Raw genomic sequence first — 24761 nt, forward strand, 5'->3', positions numbered from 1 at the left:
TGGCTATACGGTTAGGCAGCATCATCCAAGACCACGGTTGTGCTGTGGGGATGAGAGTTACCCTCAATGCCAGTGGAATGTGAGTTTTAACTCCCCTATGGTTCAAGTTCAAGTTCCTTAGTGATGACCTTAGTTGGATCAAAGGATTTCAAGTCGTGAGACATGACCACTAGGTTAGAAATTTGAGTGTTTCTTAGGATGAGATTGAGTCGGGGCTAGACTTAGTGTAGTCTTGCTGCCGTGTAGGCATGAATTCCTAACACTTTGGGAAAATCTTTGACAGGGATTCCTTTTGACCATTGAGATCTCCACATCCATGCTAGTTGGTATTAGAGCGGATCTCTTAGCTGTGAATGAAAACGAGATTGATATTGTGGGTATCAACTCGATTGTGGAATATAGTTTGTGACATTGAGCGGATGAAGGATCAATTTACCTTGAGTAGGTTCTTGTCTATTGGTCCAAACTTGTCATGTGACCTTGTTTCAATTAATGAAGCAACTTTTACTATCAGTTGAATATCAAGATGCTTGAATTGTGCCCTATATCCTTGATGAGGGAAAAAGGTTGATTGAGAGGAACTAAGATGAGAATACCTTGTTCCCTTGAGACAAGTATTGAGGCCATGCTTTGGGAATTATCCTATTGTGATTGGCATTGGAGCTAGGATGTTTATCCATTGAGACTTTGTGATTTCCTCATTCCACAAGCAGAGGTGCTACTCTTAGATTTGATGGAAGTGGACGATTGTAGAAGTTTGGCGTGTCTTTCACAGAACTTGGGGAGTTCAAATTCATAAAGAGAGGTGACATTCTTATATATATGGGAAAAAATGAGTTGTGAACACCCTGGATAGATAATCTTCAAGCCACACAAGTGCAACTTTGTGTTGGTCACAACAGTGACGTATCCCATGGTATAGACTCGAAGGAAACCATGGACATTGCTCATTGAACTTCGTTGGAACCCTAAGATGTTCTTATTATGAGTTCTAGTGGGAACAAGATCGGAAATCAAAATTGTGGAATTGATGGAAGCAGCTTTTGTTGTTGGCCCTTCGACCTAATTGCAACCCATGCCAATGGGCATTGGGATGAGTTTGCCAGAGGGCACTTGAACCATGTTGTTGGAAGCATGGTCCTAAATTTCCACAAAATTGTCAAAATTTCTTTCAAAATTTTCGGTTCCCATCACCCTCAAAATTGAAACGGCAATCTATTTCCATCTTGCATAATTTCTATTGAAATCTCAACAAATTGTCCAAAAATTATCGAGATCTCAAAATTTTAGCGAAATTTTAAGTATACAATGAAATTTCCTTGGAATTCAAATGAGAGATTTACGAGTGAACTAAAATTTCTCTCTTAATCTATTTTATTTATTTTTATCGAAACAAAAGATTATTACAAGTGCTTCTGAAATTATATGAAAAAATAAACTTACTGCAACATTTTATTTAACCATTCATGTCTAAATTATCATTATTTGTATAGTAAATAATATTAAATGATTTATGAATTTCATTTGTATTAACTAAATATGTTTAATGTACATTATCTTGCAAATATGTTTGATACACATACTATATTACAACTTTTCCACCTCATACACAACATAAATGTATTTAACTTGTAATATATTAGTCCTAAAACTTGCATTATTATGTATGTTAACCATTTCTAAAGTTTCAAAAAGAATTCCATGCTTTACTACTGATTTCCGTTATTTTTTCAAATCAAAATCAAAATTTCTGTTGCAATTTTTGTACTTTTGGAGCTTCAAAATTTGAGTTGAAATTGAAATTTAAGACCTTGGCTAGAAGGCACATGAGCCGTTTTGGCTAGAGGGCCTTTTCTATTTGTTGTTGTTGTTGTTTAGGCTCATTTAGCATAATTGAGCCAAAGGGCCACCTCTCAAATGAAAACATGAACTCAAGCTAGAGGGTAGTGGTATCGAAATGTTAGCCACGATGACTATGGTTAAGATTGGTTTGTCATAGGACAAGTGATTGGGATCCTTAAGCTTTGGTTTGGGTTGAGCTACGAATGTCTAAGGATGTGGAAGATGGGTATTAATGTTAAATATTGTCGCTTGCGGTGTGAAATGAGCTTGAACCTTGAGGACTTAAGGAATTTGGCATGGTGATCATATTCGTATGGTTGGATGTTTTAGCCGAATGGTTAACTTCGGAATTGTGGTATTCCTGAGTTTGTTGGGTTGTGAACCCCAGATGTTGAGATTGTTTGAGTTTTCTAAGATTCCTTGGTGTGGACTCACCCTTGGAGTTGTTTCTCGTAAGACTCCTAAAGTGGGACTTAGCTTTGGAACGGTATGGTAAAAACGAGCTTAGATGTCTTGTTGGACATCGTAACCCTAGATTTTGAGACATATTTGGAGTTGTGTTTGGTAAGACTCCTAGATGGGAGCTCACTTTGGGAACAAAATGTTGGTATCAATCGTTGATGGCTTACTCAACTAGTTAACTACAAAGTTGTGGGTTGATGAGAATGGTTTCTTGTTTTGGTTGCTCCTTGTGCTAAACTAAGATAAGTTTCACTTGGTTTCAAACTAAGTTTGGCTTTGGGAAGTGGTTTTCTTGAGTGAATGAGTGAGCAAATGCTCTTTTTCACTTTAGTAAGAGTTTGAGTTTTTAAGAGACAATGATGCAATATAGATTCATATCAAGGATTTTTGAGTTTGAGTTTTGGACAAAGTGTTTGTTAATCTTCATAACCGGTGGTGTGTTGGTTGGTTGTTGGCATATGGTTGAGTTTGATCTTGGACGTGGGAAGTCCTGGTAGAATTTGAGATCAAAGTATGGTGCTCAGAGGAAGCTACTTTCAATTTTGATTTGTGTTGGGATGAAGGCCCGATATTCAAAGATGTTTTGCATAAGTGCTTGGATTAGATTGGGTTCAAGCATACAGTAGGATCAGAGACAAATCTGGCTACTGTGAAGAGCTTTGGATTATGGATTGTTCCAGAGCCTCTTACTTTGATTATGAAATTCAGATTGTATATGTTCATCAACGAGGACATTGATAAATTTGAGTGGGGGAATGTCATGGCCTTAGTCCTATGACTGTGACATATGGTTTTGGTGTATGATTCTAAACTTGGAGGGAACTTTGGTTACCATGGTTTTGGTATGTCTTTATGACAATGTGATGGATTTGGTGGAACTTGTGGTGGTGTTCTCAAACCAAGATGTATGATCATTAGATCCTTGGTGGTTAACTCATATATGAATGAGAATGCTTCGGAGACATGACTTTTAGAGAAACACCCGATGAGTAGCCTACCTCCCTAGGTATCCTATTGGGTACTAAGTGAGCACCCTGAGAGCTTAGGGGCACTCTCTTGACATCCTTGAGGGGTTTCTTGGGCTTCTGTATGAGATTAGAAGCCCCATGGATAATCCATTTAAGAATGAGGTCGCTCTGTACTCTCAGCTCGAAGGTTTGGGCGTTTGCCCTTCTTGGTTGTTGAGTATACGGTTGGGTGGAGTCATCCAAGACCCCAATTATGCTGGAGGGATGAGAGTTACCCCCAATTCTAGTAGAATATGAATTTAACTCCCTTACGGTTTGAATCCAGATTCCTCAATGACGACCTTAGTTTGATTAAAGGCTTTCGAACCATAAGACTTAACCACTAGGTTAGAAATTTGATTGTTTCCTTAGATAAGGATGAGTATGGCTCTTGTAGACCTGGTGTAGTCTTGCCGCCGCACAAGTGTGACTCCTTGACACTTTAGTCAAATCTTAGCAAAGGCGATTCCTTTTAGCCTTTGAGATCTTCACATACGTCACACTTTTTCTTAGATCCAATTTGCTCCCACGTCTTGAATCCCTCTATAAACCATGATATCAAGTTAGGGTCATGGATTTTGGTCCAAAGATCCAACCTCTTTAAGTGATGTTGTTACAAGCTGCTTGTGAGTGGTAATTGGGGCTGTGGCAGTGCTGTATCTGTCTGTGATGTGTTTGGGTCTGTATCACAGCTGTATCAGTGTTTTATGATTTTTTTTTCCCTGCGGGTGCTGGGATGGAGTCCATGAATGTCAAAAGTATGTTTCTCTCACCAGTGACCACAGATTCCACCTCCATTTGTACAGCCATGACAAACAATGTACTATATCTATCTCAGAGGAGTATTTGAGGTTACTGTTGTATCAAGCATCCCAACAAGCATATATTCATATTGCATCTCTTTCTCATAAAGGTACTCCAGCATCATGCATCCTATCAAGTAATGTTCTCTCCCACTCGACCTTGGGTCATAGATTCTGCCGCCACTAAGTCACTGACCATATGCAGGTATAACCAACTTTTTTCTACCCTCGAGTATTCTGGAAACCTACTTCAAGTTTCCCTTTCTGATGGATCCACTAATACAGTTCAGAGAACATAAATAGTAAATCCTACTCTGCTAGTCTCTCTTTCTTTTGTTTTGTATATCCTAAATTCCCTTTTAATCTCATGTCAGTAAGATTACAAAATCACTAAACTCTCCTATAACCTTCTTTCTTAATTTTGTTGTTATTCAGGATTTGAATATGAGAAAGATAATTGGTGGACGAAATGAGGTTGGTGGGTCTTACCACTTTGAGTCACTATCTTCTTCTAATGTTTGCACTGCTCTTGCTACAACTCTTCAACCCCATTGTCACCTTGGTCATCATTCAAACAATTGGTTCCTACTTTAAGTTCCATGCATAGTTTTGAGTTGAGAAGCATCATTGAGTTCTGTTTGCTTCCCAAGTCACTAAACAAGCAGTAACTCCTTTACTGTGTTCATTCCAATGTTTGGGGTCCAAGTCATGTCACATCAAAGTTAGGATTCAGGCGTTTTGTTACTTTTGCAAAATGACTAAGGATGACTCGGCTTTATTTAGCAAAAGATCATTCCCAATTGCTTAATATCTTTTGTACCTTTTGTTCTAAAATAAAGACTCAATTTAATTCATGGATACTTCCTAGTGATAATGCTAAGGAGTACTTTAGTTCAAAATTCACTACCCATAGGACTAATGATGAAATGTATCATTGTCATCTTGTTCCCACACTCCACCACAAAATGGTATCACAAAGAGGGAAAAAAATATATGCCTCAAAGTAGTTCATACCTTATTGTATCAAATGAATTCCACAAAGTATTTTTATAGTGACATCATGCTCAATGCTTGCTTTCTCATTAATAGAATGTCATCCTATGTCCTTGGCGGTAGAATACCCAATTTTGTTATCATCTTGAAGGCTCCTTTGTCTCACTTCCTCCTCATATATTTGGGTGTGTCCTTTGTCCATCAATTAAGTCCAATAGTGGATAAGTTGGATCCTCGTGCTATCAAATGTATTTTTTTTTGTCTACTCTTATACTCAAAAGGGATATTGATGTTATAGCCCTAATTTACATTGCTTCTTTCTCTCCTGACACTACATTCTTTAAATCTACACCAGATTATTCCAACCCCTTAACTCATGTTGACCTTAATGAGTCCTTTCCTTTGCCCATTCTTTTGGACCCTGGTCTAGTGTTTCATTGTTTCATCCCAATCCTCCTCCTACCTTGTCATCTCATTCTAACCCTTCTAGTCATTTGGATCACCCTTGATCTCCAAGTATACATGTAATAACCATACCCTTTAGGCCACGGTAAATTTAAACTACTTTGATAAATTAGCATGACTTGCTTTGTTTTTCAATAAATAAGTTAATACTAGCCTTGTTATTCATTTATTTGAGTTGTGTTAACTGACATTGAAAATTCCTACTTATTGATGGTAGGAGGGGCTTAGATGAAAGAAAAATATGAGGGCCAAGCTAAAACATAAATAGCATAAAGAGTTGGGGGCACAGAGAGAAAAAAAAATATGGGGCATGCTGAAAACAGGTGTGACACCTGGCAGCACTACAAACCAGCAGCCACCATCTGTCTGTTCTGAAAAACCAGCAGCAGGCACCTAGTGCACAGCTGTCAGCACTGCAGGACCCCTGTTGCCACCAGCTGCTATGGTCCTGCCATGTGTCCAGCTACTGCCTTGACTTTTCCAGCCTGCAGAACATCCTGAACACAAAAAGAATACCCCAAAACTCTTGCTGAAAACCCTAGTTCTAGAGAGAGAGAGAGAGGGGAGAGAGAGAAAGAGAAAGATAACCCTGCAGAAAATCAGGGAAATTCAGAGAAAATACAGGAAATTCAGAGGGGAACGTAGACTAAGTTGAAGAAGCAGAAATCAAGGTAGGTCTTAATTTTCATTTATTCACCTAGGGATTTTGGGTATTTAAAGGAAACAAGGGTAGAAACTTGTATAAAAGTTCAATCCTAATAAGGAAGATTTAAGTTTATTATCTCTAATTACTTGATATGGCTGCATAATACATATATGTTTCTTTGGTTATCATCGTTGCATATCTTGTTTAGTTGGGAAATTTTCATGTGATAGCTCGCATAAGGATGATGGTTTTACTTGCTATGGCAAAACTTGTATATGCATATGTTGAATTGTTATTGTGTAAAATAGATGGCACCATGTGTTGTTGTGGCTATGATATTGTGGAATTTGAGCAAGTAGGGATTGTATCTCCCTTGAGTGAAAGGCCCTAAACCTCCGGAGGGTATTTCCGTATTAAGTGGTGGTTGGCCAAGCTGGAATTTGGAACTTGTTGGTATTTCCATGTTAAGCAGTGGTTGGCCAAATTGGAATTTGGCACTTGTTAGTATTTACGTGTTAAGCGGTAATTGGCCAAGCTGGAATTTGGCACTTTCTAGAATTTCCGAGTTAAGCTGTGGTTGGCCAAGCTGGAATTGTGCACTTGTTTGAGATAAAATGTGTACTTGCTAAGACAGCACTGTTATGTTGGGGAAAAAAAATGTGCAAATGCCTGCTATTGGAATGTTGTGCATTGGTCACTTTAGATGAATAGATTGCTTTGAATAAAATTGTGTTCATGCACCTTATGATCATGCATACATGTAAGAAATCATGTGTTATCCTTATTTTAATAAGGGGGAGTTAAGAATGTCTACTGAGCTTGTGATTGCTCACCCTATTTCTTAATGATTTCAGGTCCAAATGGAAGGAGAGCTCCACTAGTTAGGTTCTCCAAGATACTACCATTTTGACATGTATTGTAGGTTGGCAGGAAGGCAATAAGGATACTAAGCGTGTGTTCAGTTTTGGAAAATGTTGTATGAAAAGTACAGCCAAATGTAAAGATTACTAAATGAAAAAACGTTTTTTGTCGAAATTTCCGATTTCCGTCACCTTCGAAATCAAAATGGCACTCAATTTCCATCTTGCAAAATTTCCATCGAAATCTCAACGAATCATCCAAAATTTATCGAAATCTTGAAATTTTAGCGGAACTTGTTGAAATTTTAACTATACAGTGAAATTTCGTCAAAATTCAAATGAGAGAATTAGGAGTGAAGTGAAATTTCTCTCTTTTTATTTTATTGAAACAAAAAATTATTACAAGTGCTTTTGAAATTATATGAAAAAATAAACTTACAGTAACATTTTATTTAACCATTCATGTCTATATTATCATTATTTGTACAATAAATAATATTTAAATGATTTATGAATTTTATTTGTATTAACTGTGTATATTTAATGTACCTTATCTTATAAATATGTTTGATACACATACTATTTTATAACTTTTCCACCTCATACAAAACATAGATGTATTTAATTTGTAATATATTAGTCCTAAAACTTATATTATTATACCTTGTATATATATATATGTTTTGTGTTTTCAACGTTCACTCTTAATTGACTTTTAACTTGGTTCCAAATGATGATTTGTTAAACAAATTCTTGCCTAGGCCTAATGACCCCATTGGTTTTTAGATGCAGTCACGGCTGGTCATGTGCCAAAAAAAACTAGGGACGTGATAATACACACAGCATCAACTCAAAGGAAGAGAACACCTGCCAGATCCAAATGCCACGCCCTTGGTGTCCTCGTCTTATGATCCCATTTCCCATGATACAGATCTTCATATTGCTTTATGGAGAGGTAAATGCACCTGTAGCCATCACCCAATCTCTAATTTTGTCTATTTTTGGTCTGTTGTCACCCTCGTAGAACTCAATTGTTACCACTTCATCCAATGTTTCCCTCCCCAAGTCTGTGTTTAAATAATTATCCTACTCTGGATGGAAAGCTGCAACGGTTGGAGATATGCGTGCCTTATGATGAGGCTGTTCATTGTACACAATGAAGGTCAATCCTGACGGCTTTGTGGTTCACTTGAAGACCCATGTTGTTGGCAAAGGATATACTCAAGTTGGACTATTTTGATAGAGTCGCCTAACTGCCATTGGTTCATTTTTCTATCTTTTTAGCTACATCTGGCCATTGGCCTTCACATCAGTAAGATGTGAAAGAATGGCTTCCTCCCTGGTGATCTTCAAGAAATCTACATGGAGTAACCACAAGTACTTCTTGTTCAGTGGGAGTTAGGATTAGTCTGTTGGCTAAGAAATTCTGATACGGTGTAAAGTAGTCACCCAGAGCATGGTTTGGTCTTGAGCAGTGTGTAGCAGATCACTCTATTGCCTTGCTGCTTCCAGTAGGATTTTGCTCATTGTGTATGTGGATGATACTATGATTACTGGCAGAAATAATCAGGTATCTATAGCCTAGTTATAAAGCCAAATCATTATAAATCGTTTGAGCATCAGCCTCCTTTACTCCTTTGATTTCGCTGATTTTTATTAAATTCAAGCAATAAGAACCTATTCTTTAATTTTTTGTTACTATTATGAAAGTTTACTAATCCACTTCACACCCCCCCCCCCTCCTTGGATTTGGTGTTTTTAGAAAAACAGAAATTAAATGCTTCAAAGTTTGCAGAAACATGATCCTTAAGATGAAATTCGCCCCACGAGTGGCAAACAGATACAAAGCAAACTTTGTGGCTGCTTGGCCCTGGTAACACGATCGAATGTTTGGTGATAATCAAGATGCCAGTTATATTGTGAGCAATCCAGTGTTTCATGCGAGGATAAAACATATTGAAGTTGGCAATCATTTGCGAGGGATGTTGTGTTGGTTGTAAGGACTCCCTTCATGAAACCTGCGAATCAGTGAGATGTTTTCACGAAAACCTTATTTTAAGTTTGCCAAGTCTAATGATCATAATAAATATGGGGTTAGGTGATATTTATGCGCCTCAATGGGGAGTGTTAGAAGAGAATATGTTATTTTAGTAATTAGGTTGTGCAAGTGGGGATATATTTGTCAGTATATAGAAGGCTGACCTGGAGCTGTAAGAAGACTCCAGGAAACTGCCACCTAATTTTTCCTCTTCTTCTCATCTTCTCTCTTCTTTTCTTCTCTCCATCTCTAGCTATACAACATAGATCTTGCATTATTATATCTGCTAATAGTTTATGAAGTTTCATAAAAGAATTCCATGCTTTTGTTCATTACTACATATTTTCATAATTTTTAAAATCAAAATTGAAATTGATATCAACATTGAAATGTCCATCGAAACTTCCCTACTTTTGAAGCCTTGAAATTTTAGTAGAGATTGAAATTAAAACCAGCCTAGCTAGCCTTGCACTTTCAATGGCAGATCCAGGACCAGCAATCAAAAAGAGCTGAGGCTCATGCATAATGCATCTTTTTTTTATTTTTTTTATTTTATAAGATTTAACTTCTTACAATTATTCATTCATAATCATAAACTAATATATTATCAATTTAGAAGAAATGCTACGAGTCACTATCCCACATTGGATGTGTGCTAGAGATATCTTTGGCTTATAAGGTTGGTTAGAAGAAATGCTACGAGTCACTATCCCACATCGGATGTGTACTAGAGATATCTTTGGCTTATAAGGTTGGTTTGGACTCCAACTATGTGAGGCGCATTTTATAGGACAAATCCATGAGGCAAGTGGGCCAAAGCAGACAATACCTCACCAAAGTTGGGTTCAAGACCGTTACATTTGGTATCAGAACTACCCTGAGAGTACTATCATGTGGGTGGATCCTACATAGAGGTGTAAGCCACTCTGACGAGGGCGTCAAAGATTGGATGAGATAGTCCGTCACGGTCCCACATCATATGTGTATTAGGGAGATCTTGGGCTTATAAGGATGGTTTGGACTCCTACTATGTGAGGTGCCTTTTATAAGACAAATCCGTAAGGCAAGTGGGCCAAAGCGGACAATACCTCACCGGAGTTGGGTCCAAAACCGTTATACTATGCATTAAGAACCTTGTTTAGAATAAAGAGTATAACCATAAAAATATGGAATCAATATGGCAAAAATAACAATTTAGGGTTCATCTCAAATTAGGGCTTATAACAAAATAACTCAAATTGAACCACCCCCAAAATCTTCTTAATTTGGACTTCAACCCATGTTGAGTGGGTGCAACCCCAAAAAAGCTTGCTGGTCTAGCCTGTTAAGTGAATATTATATGGGGTTTTTTGTAAATTCAGTGGGGTCCATAGCCCACACTCACTCAAAAATGGATCCGCCCATGAGTGCAAGCACCTTCTTATGGGGGCCCAAGTCGACTATTCATGAGTTAGGCCCATAAGTTACAAGGTATAGAACTCACACTTATGAACACATCTTCCATTTCCTAATTTTCCAATGCAGAACAACTTTCCTCACACATCTCTAAAAGGCATTGTATGTGTTGTGTGGTTCTGAAAACTCCAGTGAAAAGACTCAAAAAATTAAAAATTGTCGAACAGTTGTGCCATTGGGACTAACAACCCAATGCACAACTAAAACAGAAGTGGAGTATTCAGTCCAGCATTTTGGTCATCAACCACCCACATAGTGCTCCACATCTCTCCAAGTTTTTTTTCCAAAGTAGGAACATCAACATAGTCTATAAATACCATATCATCCTGACAAAATAATACGGGACCAATCTCAATTTAAGTTTAAAAAAATAAATAAAACAACATCCTACTAAAAATGCATAAAATTTCTAAAACTGGAACCAATTGTGTTAATGGCAGTAGAGTGATTCCAAGTTGATAACACACGCAAAAAGAAAATCTAAAACAGAACAATAACAACAAACCAAAAACAAGCACACTGACCTCTCGAACATCTTCTACATGTCGGGTGTATGAAAGGGAAACAAAGTCAATATTGTTCCGTGAACCCCAGCTTGAAATAACCTATTACAATTACAAATCAAGTTTTAGAGGCGAATTTTATCCTCCAACATCATTTAGTTACAAATTTATCATGAATTGCCACAATCAAAGCATTCAACTTCTTCTAGTAAGAATGTAAGGTTAAGAATTACAAGAAAAAGGAACAAAATCGAGCAAAACATAGGAGTTCTCACCTTTTTTAAATTCTCACATGGAAGAAGATTGATGAAGTTCAGTTTTCTAACTATTCATATATCCTGTTCATTACTAGCACATCATTTCATCAAACCAGTCTTTTTTTCATGCTTCCTAATGCTATACTTGTAGTTTTTGTATAAAAGAATTCTTGGACTGTTCAAGATTTTGCTATATACTTAACTTATGATCAATCTGCTTCTGAAACTCACCAAGAGATGGTACCTCAAACTTAAATATCAAAATCCATTATGCAAGCATTCTCTGTTGTCAATTCAACCACATTGCTACCATTTGTTATTAAAGGCAGAAAAATAAGGGAAAACAAAATTATTATTTTTTTCGAAATCATCTTAACTTTTCATGATGTGCTCATGATTGTTGTATTGCTCAAATGATTTATCCTATTACTAATTTGTCATCCCATTTTTTCATTTATAGATGATGCTAATGAAGGTGCTGCTCTCCTCCATCTGTGCTATGTTAGTTTCAGGGAGGAAAATAAATAAAAAACGCAGGTTGCCCACAAATGATTCAGCAATCAATTTCATCTTGGTAAATTGGCCTAAAAGTCGTCCATTCCATGTTGTCCACTGTTTTAAAAATTGACAGTTGAAACCTTAAAAACTTAAGCAGCATCCCTCTCACTTTTCCGGTCGAACCATTTTTTTTTTGGATTAAAAATTATCAGGAGAGAAAAGGAATGAACACCGAAGAGGATAAGAACATTTACACACATTGATTGCACGATTACACATCAGATATTTAAAACTATTGCTAACCATACCACTCAAAAATTCAAAATATTTAAATGAAAGCTTAATAGATATTGAAAACCAGATAATTTTATAAATAACAATTCTCATACCAACTACTTAAGCAAATGAATAGGAATTCTTTTCAATTTAAGCTTCAACCTAGAACTATATAACTAACAAGTCAATAGCAAGCCAAGTAGGGAATTATTACCTGTTTATCAATGTCGTTCAAAGTAGGCAAATTGACATGGACTTGGGCAACATGCATGGTGAAGATAAATCCTGATAGAATAGCACTATTCTTCACTATACAAATGACATCTGGACCCTTCGCCTCTAGAACCTGTATATTTGTCAATAGAACTAAAACTAAGCATGAGATACAGAATCCAGGAACAGCAATAGATAAGCAAGGAGAAGTGCACTTTTCACCTCAAGCCAGACAGAAGTGGTTTCACTTCCTGTGAAGAGATACTGGCCTAGAAAAATAGTATCACCCTTCTTTACTTTCTGCATTTCAGATACGAGAAGCAATGTTGATTACAACAGATTAAAAAAAAAATCAGAGGGATATGATCTGAAAATACTTTTACAAAACACATTGCAATTGTTTCGATGTTTCTATCAAGATGGTATGTTGGATGCAAAACATAAACAGTAGTTGTAGTAGCCAAGAAAAACAATCAAAGAAGAGAAGGGGGATATTGACCTCACAGCGTCGGCAATGTAAAAATACTCCTATCAAAATAACATCTTAAAAACATCATTGTATTCCAAGAAATATAACAAAACAGAGATATCAGATTTTTCACAACAGTGCTGAGATGTTTCCATTGTAACAAGTGCTGGGTATATTATTTGCTCTCGGAAAAAAGAGAAGACAATACAAGAAAGAGAGAAAAAATGAGAAGGTACTAAAGAACAGAAGAATAATTTTAAATGAAAAGGATCAAAATGCAAAAGGAGAGTCAAGCAGAAACAAAAGCTAGTAAAAGAAGGGTCATGGGGTGGCCATGAGGCACAGGAATCCCAAAATAATTTCCATTTGGGAAATGACCACTCTTTGGCCATAAAGTTAGCTTTAGAGTTCTCCCCTCTAGAAGCCTGATGAAAAGGAACCATACTTCAAAGAGATCTAAGGAAACCATCAAAGAACTGATTCACTTGTTAGCTAAGACCCCATGAATGGCTTTCAATATCTCTATCATGCCCTGCCAATGAAAGCCCATTGAGCTAGGAGAGTGGGTAAAGCACAGGCTCACCACACAAGAGCTAATATTTTTAATTATACTTAGAAGAATGAGGCTGTGAGACTCTGACTCTAGACCTTTTGTGCAAAGAAGTTCTGGTAGCATGTGAAGAATCAATTCACTTAAAATCTTAATCTTGTTAGGTGAGGCCCCAGGAATGGTTTTTAATAAATTTCTAAGATGGACAACCATCCCTAGCTATCTAAAGGGACAATGACAGAATGAGTAACAATCTAATATATGCATATACGCTTATAAAGTGTTTGGTCTAAGGTTTAATAACTCCTCTCTTTCGCAGGCAGTCAGCTGTTAGCCTTCTTGAGAATGACAGCCCAAAAAAGACTTGAGTTTTAGTGCATTTAAAACCCCTTTCAAGTCAGATGATTGAAGATCCATAATGAAAAAGCAAGAGACAAACCAAAGGCGATTATTATCAAAGTGACAGAGTGAAAATGTAAGAGATTACCCAGAGGAAATTATTTAGTGGCCACCTCAAGTTCTCTCATGGTTCAAAATCGCGGTCACGGGCAACGTCGCGTAATGGTCGCCGATGTCGTGGGACACGGGAGATGCGGGTGTTATGTAACAGGAAGCGGGCATAACAATCGTGAATTTTTTTCACACATGCACAACCATGCCAAAATTGAAAAATAAGCATGAAATCCATTAATGCATGATTTTTAATGAATTTTGATGGCTTTTATTCAACCTAAAAATGCTTTTTAATAGGTAATATAAATTTTATATTAATTTTAGTGCACTGTTTACAAAAAAAGACATTTTTTTATAGTTTGCATTACTTTAATGGGTAAAAAATGTAGAAATGTAATTAAAATTAATAATCAATTAATTAAAGACATAAAGTTACTAAAAATGAGTCAATACTTAATATACGCATACATGAATTTGAAAAATGATTGGTATCATATATCAGTAGTTGAATACATGAATACAATTTTACAAATTCATAACATAGCACATGTCACCACCAAAATGAATGACGTGGAGAGTTTTCATAATATGCATCTCTATCTTGAGATTGGGATTGAGAATTATCTCTCCACCTTTGTGGAAATACATAACTGAAGAAACCCATGTTTACATCATTTTGTTGTTGCTCCTGAATATGTACTAGTGGTGAAGAAGATCCAACTGATATAGGAGGTGCATAATCTCCTCCTTGACCATATCCTGAATAATATCCATAAGTTGGGGCAGGAGCTGGCTCTGGGTAGTGTGTAGAAGAAGACTCACTAGATCATGAGATTCCTGATCCACTAGGATAAAAACGTGAGTCATGAGATGCATAATGTGGATATGCTAGATGAGATCCATATGTCTGTGATAATGAACCATCTAAACCAAAGTCGCCAAAACTACAAACCACACCATATGAATCTTTAGCAGAATCACTAGGGTCACCCACTAGCACTCCTTCTCCTGGGTTGTGAAGACTGGTTCCTTGGAGGAATACCCAAGTCATAATTTTTAGGTATATCATGTAGTTCATAATGATTAGAAGGATATATATCCCTTATAAATGATGTCCCTGTCTCATATCCATAATCATATTCTACGCCGCCGCCGCCGCCGCCACCACTACCACCTCCCCAACCCCAGCTCCAGCACCACTACCACCATCATCATCATCACTTGGTAGGCTCAAACCAAGATTGTCATCACTTTGTGTACGTTCAGGGCTTGAACATGAATCATCATACACGTTTATTGGTGGTTGATCACCTCCTTCTACAACCATCAACTTCTTCATTTAACCAATTTGAATTATCTTGACCGTCGAGTAGTGGTCTCTCTCTTCTCTAACCATTGACTCAAATGATCATCTTCTTCAAAAATGTAGTCCAAATTGATAGGATTGAAACCATCTTCAATTTTTGTTGGCCTCTTCTCATTGTATGTTTTAACTTTAACCTCATGTTGTAATGTATGAAAAAAAGTTTTATGATCTCATGTACTTTAATCTATTTCTTGTTTCGTATGGATGAGGCTAAAGGTGCTCCAATTAGACTCACACTTCGAAGCTGATGTGGTCTGGCTAAGAACTGTGATTGCTATTCTTTGGAATTTAAGAGCACACAAGCCATAATGAATCCACCATTCGGCTACATGAATAATTAAAGAGAGTTTTATGTCAATATAGCGTATTTTTCAAAAGTCAAATTTGAACATAAAGAGAGAAAATAGAATCATTCATCCATTATTTAGCTATATTTACCATGATTTGTTTGTTTCACTGCTTTTCGAGCCAACAGGGTTCCAAATGTCTCCTGCCTATCTCGATATAGCAACAACTAAAAAGAGATGATTGTGAAATATAAATAATTAATAATGTAATAATAATTATTCTAGAAAGTAATACAAAATACTAAAACAATCCATTAGTCAATTTAATGGAACCAATACTAACTTGATTAATAGCCCGAATTTGAGTATCTATATCGGGAACCAACTTGGTTATCACTTTTTTAACCCCATCCATGACTTCTCTAGCAACTTCAGGAGAGGGTGGGGCACCATAAAAAAATTGTGGGTTCAAAAAATATCCTAAAATTAAATTTAGAAACATATTAATCAATAACTTTTTAATGCAACTATACACAATTTAAAAGTTAAAATAATAAGAAATTGTATTTGATTTACACCTACTAGCAGCATGCAAATCTCGGTGCAATTGAAAACTCCACCGGTTGTCAATATTTCCAATAGTCTTTGTAGAATCGGCAATCTTTTAATTGTCTCGTATATGAAGTTCATGGTTGGTTTTTTATCACAATCAACCAATTTAAGAGCTTTCACTAAGGGTTCTTGCACTTTAATTATCGGAGGCATTTTGCCAAAACTCTTTGTCTAAGATAATCTTCTTTGAATCATATGTTGGGTCTGATTTTGCCATCCCAAACCTTGAGTTTTTCCAAGCATCAAATGTAAACATTTCTCTTCAAGCTTGTTTATGCCTAACAATAGTCTCCAAAGCAATGAAGTTAGTGGCAAATTGAGTGATGGCAGATAGAAGTAACTCTCTATTATTTGTCAATTTCTTCATGAAATTCACTGTCCATGTGTGGTTATAAATAAAGGAGGTCATTGTTCTTGCATCTTCTAAGACCTTATTCACGTTACTTTTCTTACCAATATCTTCAAGACTAGGGTCTATGCAATGAGTTGCACATGCTGTCTAATAGAGATTGGGCATAATTTTCCTCCAGCCTTCATTGCAGCTTCATTATCAGTCACTACTTGGACAACGTTCTCCCCTCCAATTTCTTCAACCACCTCATCTATTAATCTGAAATAAAATTATAGATTCAATAATTACTAATACTTAATTAAAAACATACAAGTTCATAATACTATTTGCATATACAATTAAAATTAGAAAATTATCTGAAATAATATTCAGTTGTTATGTTTGGCACATCAGAGGCATCAATTGACTTATGAAACATGGTGCCTTTATTGTAATAAACTAAAAAGTTTATAATGTGTTTTCTAGTTGGTCCTAACCAACCATCACACATAAGGGTTACACCTCTCTCCTTCCAAATTCCAACAAAAGAAGATATATAATTTTTCATTTCTTGATATTCTTGCTCCAAATAAATTTCAGATACCTCATAGGGTGATGGACCCTTCACCCCCTTTCCAACCTCTGCAGCAATATCAAGCATAGGCTGTATAAATGGAGAGTCAACTACATTCGCTGGAATCCGATTATAAATTAGGAATTTTCCAACTACTTTTCCTAATTTACTTCTTAAACCTTTCAGTAACTTAGTGTTGATTTTTGGTTGTTTTGCACTCTTGCTTCTTTCTAAAATAGGATCCATTGCCTTTAGCCTAGCTTCAGGGGCATCAGGATTGGTCCATTGTCGTCCACTACCTCCAGCTTCTCAACCTCTATAAAATCGAGCTCCTGCTCTACTGACTGGTAAATTGTGGATCATAATGCCAGTTTTATTGTTTTTCCAGGTTCATGGCAAATCTATCAAGGAATTTCAAATTCTTAATTTGTCCATTCCTTTTTTGTTTATCTATTTTCTTCTCAACATACTATTATAGATGTTTTATCATTTGTTCTCTTACTTGTGTGGTCACATTTGAGCATCCAGCTACTTGACCCTTTTTATGTGTTAAGTGTTGTTTCAAGCGTGTAATGTCTCCTTTAATTATCTTCCCACATAACTTACACATAATAACATGTCTATTACCATCCACCGCAGTACCAAAATGCCATCCAATATCCTTGTTAGGTAAGTTCTCAATTCCTTTCTCACGTGGCATCTTGATAGACTTGATTTGATGATTTCTACACAAAACACAGGGAAAATATAAAGTTACATCCTTTATAAAAAAAATGACAGGTATAATATAATTAGTAAATAATGTTTATTTAAAATATTTTAAAAAACAAAATTATAAAATATTAGATATTTTATTTATAAGTAAAATAAGAGTGTTTATGCATATACTTAAGGGATGTGTTCTCTTGTTGAAAGGATTTCAATAAATACATATCTTTAAAGCGTGTAAATAATTACAAAAAAATATATTCCTTTATCTTTAAAAATATATTTTCATTATTTTTTATAACTTGAATTTATTTTCATTTATAACTATAAGAAATTAACATTGCAATTTTAAAGGTGAAAAAGACTTTTGTTGTACTTTCATATACATCACTAATAGAGATCCATACAATACAAATTAACTATTTAACTTTTTAAGCATTTTCTCAGTATATGGATTAAAATAAATTTTTTCTAAAAATTCTAGCAGTAAAAATCAGAATTATTAATGTACTAACTATTTAGTTTAAATTTTGTTTATTAAGTTATCAATTTTTACTTTATTTGATAACTAAAAACAAAAAATAGATCATGCAAAAATTATTATTTTTTTACCTAATTTCAAATTTAAGGTCAAAATGATGTTTTAAAACTTAAAAAATATTAAGAAAAAAGAAATATATGATGGAACTAGATTTTCATAATTACTTTTCAAAAAAATAAGACAATTAAAATAATCATAAATTAAGAAAAATTTATTTTACATATGATTATTATAGATTTCTAATTTTTTACTCTATTAAATTACTTTTTCTTTTTATTCAATTTAACTTACATGATACAAGTTACAATCACAACAAAATTTAATTTTTTTAAAAGAAAAATATAATGAAAAGTTTAAGTGACCAGTGGGTCTTGACTCTTAAACTTAATCTCATACGTGCTCTAGAGAGTGGAGAAGTTGAGAGTGGAGTGAGCTGAGACAGAGAGGAGCCTCGAAGGAGTCGAAGCACAAACGGTGGATGACTCCAAACTCTGAAGCTGAAATCGAAGGGCTGACCGCTGGTGAGTGGCGACGACTAGCAGAGGGAGCTGTTGAAGGGCTATTGGCGACTTGCGAAGGCGGCAGAGTTGCTGCAGGGCTATCGCCAATGACTCGCGAAGCTGCTACAAGTCTGCAACTCCAGCAAGGCCGTGAATGTGACTGCTTGAGGGGACAAATGAGTAGATCTGATCTCACTCTCAGGCTTCGAAGTGAAGCCTTCTTATTTAGCTTCGTCTAACAAAAGTTCAAGGTGCGATTTTTATTTTCTTCTTTGAATGTTAGATTGAATGACAGATCTGCCAATGATGGGTGGTTGGGAGAGGGGGAAAGTAGCAGAAAGCCTTGATTTAGGGATTCAGGAATCATCCTTTGATTGGCAAGCTGTCGGCCAGTGTAACAGTCCGTAACAGACCATTACGAATCGTAACGTTGGGTAACGACCGTTACGGCTGTGAGTTTTTTCCACTCCACAATATCGGCCCTTATCGGTTTCAGAGACTTCAATTTTCATTACGTAACGGCCGTTATTTAAAACCATGGTCTCCCTCATAACACAATATTTCTAACTTTTAGCGAGCCATAAACGAATTGTACCACATGTCTAATGATTGATCTTTTCCCAATCTTTGTCACCCATGCCCTCTAGTTTATCATCCAGAGCAATATCTAATTCCTGTTGGTACAGGATGTCCATCACCTCACATTGCCACATACCAAAATTATTGGCACGAACAAATTTCTCCACCTCAAACGGACCATTAGCTATCGTCTTTGAAGATGATGACGAAGCTATTGGGGTTGTAGTTTCTGCCATCTTCCAAAACTATATATCCAATAGCAAATCAACAGAAAAGAAGGCCTAGGATGAATAGCGCACTTATCCTAACTGTGTCTACTCTGTATATCCTATGAAATTCCACTTTGACCAGGTTGACCTCCAGGGAGCGACTGAGTCGCAATGGTCTCTGTGCACTCGCTGAGACAACGTCTTTCTTAGGCATCAAAAATGGAATCAAGGATCCTAACAGAGAAACACCTCCATATGAGCACTATTCAACCTAGCCCTAATTCCAATTATTGTGTCAGGCACCCCACTTATGCCAAGCACTAATACAACAACTATTGTTATTGAATATATAAAGAAAATAAAGCAATTCATAAACTAATAAAAGACGGCAATAAAGAATAACACAAGAATTTACGAGGTTCGGTACAGAATTACCTACTTCCTCGGGCACCGACGATCAATCCACTACTTCCAAAAAATTGCAACTTGGGCAAATTTCAAATTACCAATAGTAATTAGAAATACCCTAGAGTACAAATACTATTTGTAACTCTTCAAATGGGAGGTGTGATTACAAATGGTGAGGGAAGCTCCTTATATAGCTTCAAACTAAAAGTTTAAAAAAAGCTTTCTACCAATGTGGAATAAAAACAACACTTCTTGCAGCCTATATGTGCTCCAGCCCTTTCCACCTGACAACTCCAATCCTCTCCTCTCCTCTCCTTCTCCAGCCTGCTTCTATGTTGTTCTAGCAAAGTGGTTCCCTACCTGATGCCTACCTGCACACTTCTTAATCATTTTATCCATTTGTCTTGGGCAATTGGACACTCCTGATCCTATAGCTTTGATGCTTGTAGTGCACACAAGATAGAGAAATCCTGGAGGTTGTGTGTAATGGCTGGACCCACTGCCATGATATTGCAGCTTTCGAGTGAACCCTCACAGTTTTAAAACGTGTCATGACAGGTGGAAGTCCCAAACACACATAAATAGTCGAGACCCTTCTCACCAAGTGATGTGGGACTCCTCCCCCCACCCCCCCAAGAACCTCAATATGGTATCAGAGCTGGATTTCGTCCGGAACTGCGGTGACAACACATGCTGGGGACAGCAATCTCCTGGTGGGGTGGGTGGTATTCATTATCATGTGCCCTGTGGAGGCAGGTAACAGCTCAAAAGTGAGATTCTTGGGGTGGGAAGGTGTCTCACGTCGCTGGGTGTTATGGTGATTACTTGCGCCAAGATATACTCCCCGTAAGCCGAAATCAGCTTTAAGGACAATGATTCTTCTAGACTTAGCTTCTGATAAGCATATGGTTATTTTGTTAATGTTTTTAATTTACTGTAGTTATCACTATTATTTGTCTGACAAGATAGACATCATCTCTACACATGGTATATCTACTTTTTCCCTCTTGTTTCAGACTAAAGAACTCATGGTTTTAAATAACGGTCATTACGTAGCATAATGGCTGTTACATAATGAAAATTGAAGTCTCCGAAACCAATACGGACCGATATTGCGAAGCAAAAAAAATTCACAACCGTAACGGCCCGTAACGATTGTTACCCAACGTTACAATTCGTAACGAACCGTTATACTGGCCGATAGCTTACCAATCGAAGGACGATTCCTGAATCCCTAAATCAAGGCTTTCCGCTACTTTCCCTCTCTCCCAACCACCCATCCTTGGCAGATCTGCCATTCAATCTAACATTCAAAGAGGAAAATAAAAATCGTACCTTGAACTTTTGTTGGACGAAGCTAAATAAGAAGGCTTCACTTCGAAGCCTAAGAGTGAGATCAAATCTACTCATCTACCCCCTCAAGCAATCGCATTCGCAGCCTTGTAGGAGTTGCAAACTTGTAGCAGCTTCGCAAGTCACTGGCGACAGCCCTTTGATTTTGGCTTCAGAGAACAAATGATGAAACATCTACAACAGTATGCTGAGAAGAAAAGAGAAACAAAAAAGGCAAAATGAAGCAGAAGCCTAAATTAGTGGATGTTTTGAGAATTTAAGCGATTAAAAAGACTTGGAAGAAGAAAGTATGAGATTTGCTCGACAAGAAAGCATACGATCATAGCAACAACAGAAAGAGAGACAAAGATTTTGAACAAGAACAACTGGAGGGGGTAATATTTATGAAGAGGGAGGTGGCTTTGGCAAAGGTGCTACTAGTGGTTTCAGTAGAGCAGGAGCTCGATCTTATAATGGTCGAGAAGCTGGAGGTAGTGGACCACAATGGATCAATCCCGAAGCCCCTGAAGTTAGACTAAAGGCAATGGATCCTATTTTAGAAAGAAGCAAGAGTGCGGTTTTAGTAAATTAGGAAAAGCAATTGGAAAATTCCTGATTATAATTTCCTAATTTATAATCGGATTCCAGCGAATGTAATTGACTCTCCATTTATGCAACCTATGCTTGATATTGCTGTAAAGATTAGAAAATGGGTGAAGGGTCCGTCACTCTATGAGGTATCTGAAATTTATTTGGAGCAAAAGTATCAAGAAATGAAAAATTATATATCTTCTGTTACTGGAATTGGGAAGGAGAGAGGTGTAACCCTTATGTGTGATGGTTGGTCAGGACTAACTAGAAAACACATTATAAACTTTTTAGTTTATTGCGATAGAGGCACCATGTTTCATAAGTCAGTTGATGCCTCTGATGTGCCAAGCAAAATAGCTAACTAATATTTCAAGTAATTTTATAATTTTAATTGTATATGCAAATAGTATTATAAACTTGAATGTTTTTAAATAAGTAGTAGTAATTATTGAATCTATAATTTCATTTCAGATTAATAGACAAAGTGGTTGAAGAAATTGGAGAGGAGAATGTTGTCCAAGTAGTGATTGATAATGAAGCTGCAATAAAGGCAGGAGGAAAATTATTAATGCAGAAGAGGCTCAATCTCTATTGGACAGCATGTGCAACTCATTGCATAACCCTTATTCTTGAAGATATTGGTAAGAAAAGTAACGTGAAGAAGGTCTTAGAAGATGCAAGAACAATAACCTCCTTTATTTACAACCACACATGAACAGTGAATTTCATGAAGAAATTGACAAATAATAGAGAATTACTTCGCCCTACCATCACTCGATTTGCCACCAACTTCATTGCTTTGGAGACTATTGTTAGACATAAACAAGCATTAAGGGAAATGTTTACATCTGATTCTCGGAAAAACTCAAGGTTTGGGATGGCAAAATCAGGCCCAGCATATGATTCGAAGAAGATTATCTTAGGCAAAGAGTTTTGGCAAAAGGCCTCTGATATAATTAAAGTGCAGGAACCCTTAGTGAAAGTTCTTAAATTGATTGATGGTAATGAAAAACCAACCATGGGTTTCATATACAAGGCAATTGATAGGGCGAAGTTGGTCATTCAAAAAGATTGTCAATTCTACAAAGACTACTGGAAAATTATTGACAACCGGTGGAGTTTTCAATTGCACCAAGATTTGCACACTGCTAGTAAGTATAAATCAAATACAATTTCTTATTATTTTAACTTTTAAATTATGCATAGTTGCATTAAAAATCTATTGATTAAAATGTTTCTAAATTTAATTTTAGGATATTTTTTGAACCCACAATTTCTTTATAGTACCCCACCCTCTCCTGAAGTTACTAGAGAAGTCATGGATGGGGTTAAAGAAATGATAACCAAGTTGGTACCTAATATAGATACTCAAATTCGGGCTATTAATCAAATAAGTATTGGTTTCATTAAATTTAATAATGAATTGTTTTAATGTTCTATAATACTTTCTAGAATAATTATTAATACATCTAATTAATTAGTTATATTTCACAATCATCTTTTTTTAGTTGTTGCTATATTGAGATAGGCAGGAGACATTTGGAACCCCATTGACTCAAAGAGCAGTGAAACAAACAAATCCTGGTAAATATAGCTAAATAATGGATGAATGGCTCTATTTTCTCTCTTTATGTTCAAATTTGACTTTTGAAAAACACGCTATACTCACATAAAACTCTTTTAATTATTCATGCAACCGAATGGCGGATTCATTATGGCTTGTGTGCTCCTAAGCTCCAAAAAATAGCAATCACAGTTCTTAGCCAGACCACATCAGCTTCGAAGTGTGAGTGTAATTGGAGCACCTTTAGCCTCATCCATACGAAAGTAAGAAATAGATTAAACTACATGAGACTATAAAACTTGTTTTCGTACATTACAACATGACGTTAAAGTTAAGACCTACAATGAGAAGGCAACAAGAAATTAAAGATGGTTTCAATCCTATTAATTTGGACTACATTTTTTAAGAACATGATCCTTTGAGTCAATGGTTAGAGGAGAGAAAGACACCACTACTCAACGGTCAGGACAATTCAAATTGGTTAAATGAAGAAGTTGATGGTACTGCAGAAGGATGTGATCAACCACCAATAAACGTGCATAATGATTCAAGTTCAAGCCCTAAACGTACACAAAGTGATGACAATCTTGGTTTGAGCCTACCAAGTAATGATGATGATGGTGGTAGTGGTGCTGGAGCTGGGGTTGGGGAGGTGGTAGTGGTTGTGGTGATGGCGGTGGTGTAGAATATGATTATGGATATGACACAGGGACATCATTTGTAAGGGATATATATCCTTCTAATCGTTATGGACTACATGATATACCTAAAAATTATGACTTAGGTATTCCTCCAGGGAACCAATCTTCACAACCCAGGAAAGGGAGTGCTAATGGTGACCCTAGTGATTATGCTTAAGATTCATATAGTTGGTTCGTAGTTTTGGCGACTTTGGTTTAGATGGTTCATTATCACAATCATATGGATCTCATCCACCATATCCACATTATGCATCTCGTGACTCACGTTTTTATCCTAGTGGATCAGGAATTTCAGGATCTAGTGAATCTTCTTCTACACACTACCCAGAGCTAGCTCCAGCCCCAACTTATGGATATTATTCAGGATATGGTAAAGGAGGAGATTATGCATCTCCTATATCAGTTGGATCTTCTTCACCACTAGTACATATTTAGGAGCAACAACAAAATGACGTAAACATGGGTTTCTTCAGCTATATATTTCCACAAGGGTGGAGAGATAATTCTCAATCCCAATCTCAAGATAGAGATGCAAATTATGAAGACCCTCCACGTCATTCATTTTGGTGGTGACAAGTGCTATGTTATAAATTTGTAAAATTGTATTCATGTATTCAACTATTGATTTTTGATACCAATCATTTTTCAAATTCATGTATGTGTATATT

General features: G+C 36.4%; 1 protein-coding gene and 1 long non-coding RNA gene across 2 annotated transcripts in view; one reads left to right on the plus strand and one right to left on the minus strand.

The window, feature by feature from the left end:
* The window catches only part of LOC131167999 (pyruvate kinase 2, cytosolic-like), a 78360-nt gene that overhangs the window by 43914 nt on the left and 9685 nt on the right, over positions 1–24761 (minus strand). Inside the window, exons 5-7 of the mRNA XM_058127122.1 lie at positions 12541–12618; positions 12320–12451; positions 11096–11176 (exon numbers count right to left, since the gene is read on the minus strand). Coding sequence (XP_057983105.1) covers positions 11096–11176; positions 12320–12451; positions 12541–12618 — 291 coding nt within the window. The remainder of the gene's footprint in view (positions 1–11095; positions 11177–12319; positions 12452–12540; positions 12619–24761) is intronic.
* On the plus strand, positions 6078–9329 carry LOC131168000 (uncharacterized). The gene is made up of 2 exons (XR_009140200.1): positions 6078–6243; positions 7073–9329. It is a non-coding gene; the product is annotated as an uncharacterized LOC131168000 (long non-coding RNA).

Source organism: Malania oleifera, chromosome 11 (assembly GCF_029873635.1).
Source record: "Malania oleifera isolate guangnan ecotype guangnan chromosome 11, ASM2987363v1, whole genome shotgun sequence".
Taxonomy (NCBI): Eukaryota; Viridiplantae; Streptophyta; class Magnoliopsida; order Santalales; family Ximeniaceae; genus Malania; species Malania oleifera.